Raw genomic sequence first — 10,677 nt, forward strand, 5'->3', positions numbered from 1 at the left:
TTTTGACCAAAAAAATTTTATTAGTTCTTATTTGAATCTTCCAAATGAATTAAAATGAATTTTTTCCTCATGGCTGCTTTTTATTTCTTTTTCCTATTTAGTTTCGATTGTTTACTGCTTACATTCGTGATTTCAGTAATTATGCTTCTTATCAAAACATAGTTTTTATAAATTAGAATGACCTAAAATCTAAGTATCCTGTCGAATATTGTAATTTGCAATTTTATAATCAGGAAGTTCTGAAGAACTCTCAGGAAGAAAAGCATGTAGTAATATTAGCAATAATTGAAACAAGGCTAGTAGAAAATTCATTACTTTTTAAATGTTGCCGTGATAAGGAGATATATTTAAAATTTTTAAATGGAGTTCATGATACGACTAAAATTAATAAGACAATCAAACCCACAGACTCATGCATATTACAAACTATGTAGGATACCGTACCCAGTTGAACAAAATAATATATTCTGTCGAATATCATCGAAAGTTATGAGTAAGCAAACAAGTCAAAGTATTCAGTCGAATGTAGTCAAAACCCCAGGGTACACATACTTCAGTTAGATATTAGATCTTATTAGAAGGAATGTTGAGTTATTGACAAATCATTTACTAGAATGAGTGTCAGTCATAAAAATGTGTAAAAACTGTTGGTAAAGTATTTAACTGGAAAGTATTGCACAGGATATAGTTGGATGGAGAATGGTAGTGGTCAGCCTATGCTCCTCCACTAGGGGTAACAGGAGTAAGTACTACGTGAATGAAATACATAGCTAAACAGTGAGTTAGCTTTTGTCACGTCCTATAGCTCGTTGAAACACCATGTGACTAAATCGAAAATCAGAACACCGACCTATATGACCGTGTCCATGTGCTAAACCAATGATATGTCAACCATTATGAGCAGCCTTAAGTCAATTCTGTGCCCTTATTGATCACCTGCATATTAACGTCTCGCCCACTCAGTTCACAACAAAAATACCGGTCTCCTCTGTGTGAATCGTATATTTCTGACATGTTTAGTTTATATACAAGCAGATCAGACCGCATCACACCATAATATGAAAAATAATGATTACCCAGGATCGAGTCAAAAGTGACTGAGTGTTCTCCGTTCGGATATAATAATATGACTAATCTTCAACTGGTGAAATTAATGTGTCATTAACTACACTATTAATTCTTGATGGTCTAGTTTGTTTTTATGTTTCAGTTTGTACATTATTCCATGTATAATAATAAGAAAGTCATCAATCACCAAAGTGTATTTTAACCGAACATCTACCATGAACTGAATATATTTTGTCTTCGATTGCATGTTATTGTTCAGATATTGTTTTCAATGACATTAATTTAAGTGATATTAAAATATAACATTAAGGTTTGATATTCATTGACTAGAGTAGTTAATGATATATTTGGAAGCGATGGCTTTTATTCATAACTCATTTCTAAAACAAACGATGAAGATAGAAGCGGTATGCATTTTTAATTGATTATAACCAACCAGCCAATCATAAATCTTTTATTAAAATTTAGAATAAATGCCTCAAGCATACAGTTGTTGAGATTCTCGAAATTGTAGCATATCATCGTCTTCTATAATACGTCAGTAATCACATGGGTTATAAGTCTAACTTATAAACATTTTCTGTTATCACTCTACTACCTGATGTTTTGATTTGCAGCTCTATGTATGGTAACGAAATGGATAAGTGAACGTTATGTTAGTGGCGTAAGAAATAGGATGATTATTATACATTCAGTTGACAAACGAACATAAAACATAGATTCTATGAAATCCTATACAAACCCACATAACCTAACGTTTCCAATATTTTAACAATATAATAACCGAATTTTTTATAACCATCCTATCAACTATATGACACGAAATTAATAAAGTATCTTTACATTGGCTTTTCTTTCATAAGTGATTAGTAATCAGTTTCGTTTATAGGAGTTTATTTAGGGTCATATGAATTATCTATTTTGTTGAGTAATAACGGTAGTTCGCATCCACGATCCCGCCTCGCGAGATTCAAACCCAGGACCTACCAGTCTCGCGCCATAGCGCTTAACCAATAGACCACTGAGCCGGCATCCAACTGTGTTAATGTCTAACTTCAACCAATCCACGAAGTTTGAGCAACCGTTCACCAATTGTCTTCAGTGAGTTGTCATCTCCACAATAACGGTAGTTCTTTATTTGCTGCATCTATCAAATCCATTTGTTATTGAATACCAATAAATTAAAATTCCATTACCCTAATTGATTTAATTTGTGTAACTATTATTCCTTATAAATCATTATAATTTTAAACTGCTTCAAGCCGAAAAAGAAACCATTTATTAAATTAAATTCACTTGGTTTTGTTTGTTTGTATCTTTCCATTGATGCTTAGGACTGCAATTGATCAGTCTCTTATTGGCATATGTGCATCCTGTGAGGATTGCCTCAATATTACCTTAAGTCACAAGCTTTTTAAGCAAAGACGAATAGTAGCTAGCAGTGGAATTCAGGACGCCCGTTTCGTCTTATTTGTGACTCGTCAGCTGAATGTACCTGCACCCCAGAGTTGATGTTCACTGCGGGACTCGAACCTAATACCGTTCGCTTGAAAATTGTTTATCTGTGTGTTTATAGAAAGGTTATTCTTATCTATTTGAATGTTATATCCCTGATATTTCCACGAATAATCAGTATCGTATTATAAAACGTTTGTAAATAAATATCTTAAGTAAATTCAAGTAAAGCCATATTCACATGTTGGATTCCAATGCTTTATCATACCCTTTAAACCAATATCATTAAACAATATGTATTACAAAGTGTTCAAAGACTAAGAGCAAATCTTCAGAAAAAAGCTATCTTCTAAAGATTTGAAAAAGAGTTATTCAGATTTATTCTTTGAGTTGAAAAGATAAACCATCACTTGTCCAAAAATTATTACATAAAGTATTGAGTAAACTCATTCGCTCATGTAATTTATTTAATTATGTAAGCAATTAATGGAAAGAAAGAGGTGAATTATAATTATTTAAAACTTGTAGTTAATGATAAGAATTAAAAAAAACAGATCTGTGTGCTAATTGGATATTTGCTCATAATTTTAACACAGAATTTTTAACTACACACAATCATGATAGTTGAAATATAGTTTTTCCCACAAATCGACATTGGTTGACGAACTATTAAAAATAATAAGATCATTGAACTATTGTTTTGTTCAAGTGATACCACATTCATAATTCTGTACTGGAATGAACTAGGAAATTTCACAATAAACACGTTAAAAGCTAAGATACAATGCAAATGTGGACTTCTAGATCAATGTGTTTCATTCACTGAATTACCAATAAACAACAGATAATAGAAGATAGTGATTGACTAACAACTAGTGAAGTTGTATAAAGTTATGTTATATCCGGGTCTCTTATCACGTATTCGTTGAACAAGGAACCACTACAATTTCTACGACGCGAGGTAAGAACATCAAGACTGGTACAGGTGGAGAATTGTTCACCCGAAAAGCACGGCGACGACTCCGGTAAAAAAAAGTACGCTCATTTTTATATCGATTTGTAGATACATTGGATTATTGATTCGGAAAAAGTCACATACATGAAAAATGCCCAGAATTACAACAAATCACATGCTGTATATAGTGCTGAACATACTTTACATCAATTTAATACAAAAATATCATATCTTGAACAAATATCATACTAAAATAATTCAATGATATGCTGAATAAAGTATTATACAGCAAACAAAACAAATAGTACTCCGAATAATCATCATAATGAGTTAGAAACGGAGGTAATGTTGAACAAAAATTACAATGAGTTAAGAATGTAAATTTCGCCTTTTCATCTCGTCATATCAGATTCGTTCAGCAAGTAATGAGACATTGTGTCAATCTGTCAGTGATTTATTGTATAAATTGTTATGCAACATAAATGTAATAAACATCCTAGTCTATCTCACCATACGACAAACCAAAGCACTGGATTTTACGATACTAGCCGAATAAGTGAATTTCAGTATTTTTTCAATAGTATGTGCAATGTTCTTTTGATAAACCTTTTAATTAAACTATTACAGTCCAATTACTAGTGGCTGACGTCAAGATTTTCCTGGATTTCCAATGAGTGGTTGTGACCGATAGAGTTTAGACATATCATCAATGTCGGTTGATGATCAACGTCTTATGACCCAAATTGGTCGAAGGTAATATTGTGTCATCGAACCCTGACTCAGTGTTCCCAATGTTTAAGTGTTCAGTGTGAGAAATGGAAGTACTGCTTTTGATCCCTGGTGAAGAGGGTATGTAAAGGTGAAGGATTCCATATTCTGACAAAACAGTTATTTAGTGCTTCCTGGTTTCCAACATTATCATAACTGAGATCAATATTTAAGGAATACAACTTAGAAAATCCTAAGATCGTTAATTGACTGAATGATTCTTTTTCTACTGGTATAGATACTCTATTTATTTTATGATTACTTTCACTCTTATAAATTTAAAAGATGATTAAATGTTGTTACATTACAGTGTGAAGATATTTATTCCAGGTAAACTAAGTGTAAAAATTTCAGATTATGGATACGCTTGCAAATGAAGTGTACATATACACATTAAATTTTCGATAATGAGGTTACAAATATATCATAATCAATATCAAACTCAATGTTATTTCAACCCCGAAATTCAGAACCATATTATGCTGACTAAATATAAAAGAAAACCATTCGATTTACATAAACTTTAGTGCAAATTGTACACGGATTATTGTTGTTCTATATTTATTGATTTTTAATGATTGATCCTAATGAAAAAGATATTCAGAGTCAATTTTAAAAGAAGTGCATTCCGATTTTGTACATGTAATAAAATAATTGATGTTGTTGATGATGGTTAAATTCATGATTTATCAAAATTGAATTTACAACAAACAAGCTTTAATCATACAAGGAGAGAAACAGATGTTTTCTCTATATTATTTTCCATCGAATAACACTCTATAAACGGCAACAAAGTGACTGTAACCAGAAAGTATTTTTAATCGAATATGATGTAAATGAGTATCGTTGATTGGTAGTTCTGTAATTTGTAGTTGTCCATCTGAATCAGATAAAGTTTTTTCGAACTTCAATTCAAAATTGTCTGGTTTTGTATGTGAACTAGTTTCAACCTGTTTGACAGGACAAGAGTAAAAATCATACATTAAGTACGGGAAGTGAATTAAAAAGTGGTTACATTACATTGAATATATAGGTGAACGCGACAAATATATTGGATAAATAGGCAGTTATAATAATATCATTAAAAATCCTCAATCCCATCATAATAAATAACATGGGTTAGAAAATAATAACATATTTGACAGAATATTGACTTCTAAAGAAGATTGATTAACAGATAATTAACCATCGATATATGCGAATATTCGTCAATATTAGAACGAGCAGTTTGACAAAAATTGGGTGCTGAATATAGAGAGGTCACTATATGTGAAAATTATATTTGAAATAATCTCAGTGATTGAAATTTAAATGATTCCAACGTTTCGTCCGGTAAACTTGTCTGGACTTCTTCAGAGTAATGGCCTGAAGGCAACGTTGGAATTATTTACATTTCAATCGCTGAGATTATTTTAAATATAATTTTCACATATAACCATTAATATAGATCTAAAAGTACAAAACGGTAGGTGAGAAAAAAGCTAGACAAACTATTTCTTGAATATACTTTGATCCTAATTCTTATGCTTCAAACAGATTTATTTGATGATAATAAATTACCGGGAAAGTTGGGGTATAGTTAGTGTGAGTAATGCACTATTCTACTGGCTGCATCTTACTTATATAATGTCATTGATTGATGATCCAAATCATTTTTAAAGTTAGATAGCTGACGTAATCCCCAAAAAAACAGTTATTGATAAACATAATTGTTTTTGAATAGGATAGAAAAGAGTGGTGGAGAAATACAATGAACAAATAATAAGGGGATTCAGCAAAGGGCAATTTCTTTTCAATAACATTATTTACAAAAGCTTTACGGTCACATTTACTACGATTTAATAAATAAAATAAGTCTATGGAATTGTAAAAAGAAATTATATCAAGAAGCATTTGGAAATTTCAATACTTGAAGTTTCCACGCATTTTATTATATATTCTCGTTTTATGATCCCGTAGACTCAGCTATTTATAAAATCACAATCAATACAATTGTACAAGTTTAGTAAATAATATTATCGAACAGAAATTTTATTTTGCTGAATTTCTTCTATATTCTTCAATGACACATTTGGTTGTCCATGTTACTTGGTAGCTAAAAATGATGCATAAAATGCCTTTTTAGAAACTTTCTAAGGTTTTGTTGAGGGATTAGATACATAAATAATTAACCGTCAATTCGTAACACAAAAAGTTAAGACTTTGAAAAGGTGTAAGATTAATGATTACTTAGATAAATAAATAATATATTTGTAATATCCCAATGAGTAGAAAAATTAGATTTTCTGACGTTTCGTGACCCAGTGTAAGCCACTTCTTCAGAGAATAAATAACCAAATTCACACTAATCCAAGTTTAAATAGTACAACGGAACAATCCCAGAATATTAGGTGATCAATCAAAAACAGGTCTGAATAAATCAATGTCACGTCATTTCATTGCAGTCAATGTAATTCATAAGTGACATGTATGTAATTTTGTTTGTATGTGTCCACTGTAAATGATGAAAAATGTGTGACCTTTGTAATGACAAAGGATAGAGTTAATTTGTAATGTAACGGTTTGAAATTGTAAATAATATTAGACTGGTTGACTAGGATAGATAGTCCAAGTAGGATGTATGGTAAGGCCTTCCTTTCTATTGAGGGCAGTGGGATTAAGCATTATATGGAAAGCTTCAGCTACTCTTCTTTCTTTGTGATTGGAAAAACCTTTCTGTAGTATTTTGATGTTTTTGAAATCAATTTGATGATTATTGAAAATGGCATGAACCGCTAATGCCGATTTAATTTGAAGTCTATCTAGTTCTACAGGATTATTAGGAGGTTTCTTTGTGTACCTAATATGTTCTTTGGCGCGAGTCATGATTTCGCGAGATGACTCTGCAATATAGAAGGCATCAAAGTCGACACAACCTAATTTGTAGACGCAGTTCTGTGTAGACATGAATGGTATCTTTTCTTTTAATCGAACTAAAGTATTTCGAAGAGTGTTCGTTGTTTTGTAATATACTTTAATTCTGTGTTGTTTTAAGATTCTTTGGAGTTCTTCAGTTGTGCCATGACGGTATGGTAAAACTGCAGTACCAATCCATGGCATTTCATTCGAATTATTGTTATTATTACGTGCTGAGTTGTCTTGTTTTAATATACTTCTGATAATCTTCATAGGAAAATTATTAAATTGTAAGATGCTAATTATATTTTTTTGTTTTTTTAGTTTGTTCTCTTCTGAAGTGATGATCTTGTTGGCTCTTCTAAAAAGATTTAAGGCTAACGAGATTTTAGCACTGAAAGGATGTGCTGAATGGAAGTCGATGTAACGATTAGAGTGTGTAGACTTTCGGTAGATGGATACATTTAGAACTCCATTTATATTTCTTTTCACTAAGGAAGCTCACCATGTTCATTTTCATTCGTGAATTTGATATGAGATGAAAGTGTATTTATCCGTTTTGAAAACGATCTTAGATGAGTCTTTTTTATCACTACAAATGTGTCATCTACATATCTAAGCCAAATTCGTGGTTTAATATGGTTGGTGAAAATCTTTGATTCTATGTGTGTCATAAAAAGATTACTTAGATAATTTACTCAAGTGATGAAACATATGAGCTAATTCCAAGTTCATATTTTTTCACGACTCTAAAGGAAAGGCAGAAGGCCAATAAAATTATGAGGTGATTAGCAATGTTATATGAAAGACTTAACACTAAATACCTACATGTAAATCTGCAGATTAAAAGTTTATACAAATAATTTTCAACTGGTCTGTAGAATTTCCAGAACGATTTTTAGCAACTTCGATATGAGAAATTCAACGGCACTTTGATAAGCATTAGAACGAATGAAAATAAGCACTGATGTCATCCATTAAAAGTTTATAGTGCAATAACGATTATCAGGGAAAAATTAATGGGATATACACCTATGTGACAAGGATCCGTAGTGAGCTATCATAATACTGTAGTAGACTGTACACTTATGGACTTGTTGAGTTGGTATTAATTTATTTGCTAACTATGGAAAAAGCCGAACCGAACACCAACAATTATTATCAGAGAGTTGTTTTAAAAAGGTGGTTACCGCATAAATGTAAATTTCAGATTCAGAGATACTGAAAACTTTAATTTCATATTGTTTATCTATATAGTTTACCACGGCTCATTACAAAGCGATTATAGGATGTAATACACTAAGCTTTGTTATAATTTGTTTGTTAAAAAGGTAGGAGATACCATTTTAAGTACAATTCACGTTTCAACACTTGCTGCTCTATATTTTCGATAAACGTTGCCTTACAACCTTTGGTCAAATTATCAAGTGCTAAATAGCTTAGAGCATAAAGATACTAAAAAAGTTCAAGAGAAAGTTTATGTAAATGTTACCAGAAGCAAAGTAAGAACAGTAGAGAACCACCAATATTTTAGTCGAAAAACCCGATCTGCTTAATAGTACTTAATAGTATGAACTTTTTAGACACTAATCCTATCCGACTACTCACTTTGTTCTATGAATTTACTTGCTTTTACGAGAAAGAAATGAGCTTTATGAACATGAAAATCTCCTTAATTAACTTAGTGCAACTTATATGCTTGCTAACGAATATAGTGAATTGTCCTTAATAAATCTTATTCCTTAAAAAAACCCAGATGAATTTACCTTTCAAATACATATTGAGCCCAGATTCTGCAGATCTACTTGCCATCAGGCGACAATATGAAGTAAGATAACAGATCTTATAAGCAAATACCATTCAATCTGATAATTAAAGGTTAATTACCTCTGGTACAAATCAATGTTTTTAAAGTAGGTGCTAAATAGTCAGAAATTAATTGAGTAATACGAGTATATTTAAATATAGAGAAAAGGCAAGAACAATTAAACCACCAAGAAAGTAAAAATCTTAAGCATATGTATGACAATAAGACAGCATGAAAAATTTGATAAAATCTTGAAGCTCGGCACAGAAATTATAAGAAAATATCAAACAACGAAATTCATGTCACTCTCACTCTGTTATAGAAGGAATTCTAAAGTCAAACACAAAATGCTAACTTCATATATATTGGCTGATGGTATCTGTGATATCCGTCGGTTACAGAAGTGGAGTGTACAACAGCATCTTTATTACTTTAATTGGAAAATGAGACATGATTTTGAGCAAACAAGTGCACATTCGTATATAAAGAAGATATATCATAATCACTCAGTCTCAAGAAATAAATCAGCAAGCCATACTTAATGAGAAAAGAGTACATTGATTGACTTAGTTCCCTCAATAATACTTAATATATGGTAATAGATTCTCACATAGACTTTAAATCCTAATTTTGTATTAATTTTGGATCAAGCTTTAAAACAGAGGGGATACATTTTTAGTATTCCAAAAATCGTAATGATAAAACGCAGAGAAGTTCTGTTAGCCCTTCTAAAAAATGTAAGTACCTAATAAGGAAGTGATGTGCCCTTACACGTTTCCTTAGACAAGTTCTATTGCTACAAAACAGCCAAATTTTGTTGATCCGAACTCGACGGACACGTGTATTGAGGTAACTTAATAACCAACTGATTTTTTAATTTTATCCGACTTAAATACCAGGTTATTTTTAAGAAAAAGGTAAAAATTACCTTGCATTAAAGTTTGTCAGTCGTCTTGAGCACATGAGCTTGTTATGGCTTTACTGAGGGTTGAAAATGACACTCTTGCATACATATCTCTACTCTTATCAGTACCACATTACCTACGAGAAAAATTTTTTTTTGAACATTGTTTTTCCTTGGCTAAAAGATAGTTCAGCCTCACGCGATCATTTTAGTTGCGTAAATAATCTTTACTAAAGATGCACTTCCCTAGTCTCAAAGACATAGCTGGTTTTTGAAAGTACTAATTAGTTCAGTGACAATAAACGATAGCCTTGGAGGTTGACATGCACGTGTAGTAAACCCAATCTCCCTATTTTTAAAATTTTCGGGGTTCAACCCAAAGTCCAATGGTCTTCACCAAAGCTTGGAGAGATTTTGGAGTGTTTGTGCCATAACCCAAAATTTTCTATAGTGGTTTCCCGAAATATGGAAATTCGGAAGGTAAAAATATCCGAAATAAACTCCATGTCAAAATTCTTAAGTGCTGGAAGTTCGAACTGACCGTCCAAATAAAAGCTGAAAAACTGAAATAGATATTATTTTGAATACATACGCAAAGAGCTTTGACCTTGCTGGTAACAATTTTGACTTGACTGACTTTCCTTGGTTGGTCTAACGATATAACCATCATCTGTGGAAACAGTCCAGTGGTAATCCAGAATGTACCGTCCCTTTTATCAAGGACATTCTCCGGTGAGTGATTTTTACCCCATGAAGTTGCGAAGCTGATGTAGCAACCACCTGATCCTGAAACGCATTCCATCAAACTTTAAATGTGCGGTGTTT

At 31.7% G+C, this 10,677-nt stretch overlaps 1 protein-coding gene across 1 annotated transcript; it reads right to left on the minus strand.

The window, feature by feature from the left end:
- Nucleotides 1-4,547: 4,547 nt before the first annotated feature.
- Nucleotides 4,548-10,654, minus strand: Smp_027500 (putative placental protein 25 (PP25); the record flags this gene model as incomplete). The annotated part of the gene is made up of 2 exons (XM_018796658.1): nt 4,548-5,196; nt 10,445-10,654. 2 exons carry the CDS (start codon nt 10,652-10,654, stop codon nt 5,002-5,004), a joined length of 405 nt encoding a protein of 134 aa, XP_018651778.1. The 3' UTR covers nt 4,548-5,001.
- Nucleotides 10,655-10,677: the final 23 nt, after the last annotated feature.

The sequence above is a fragment of the Schistosoma mansoni genome, chromosome 4, assembly GCF_000237925.1.
Source record: "Schistosoma mansoni strain Puerto Rico chromosome 4, complete genome".
Taxonomy (NCBI): Eukaryota; Metazoa; Platyhelminthes; class Trematoda; order Strigeidida; family Schistosomatidae; genus Schistosoma; species Schistosoma mansoni.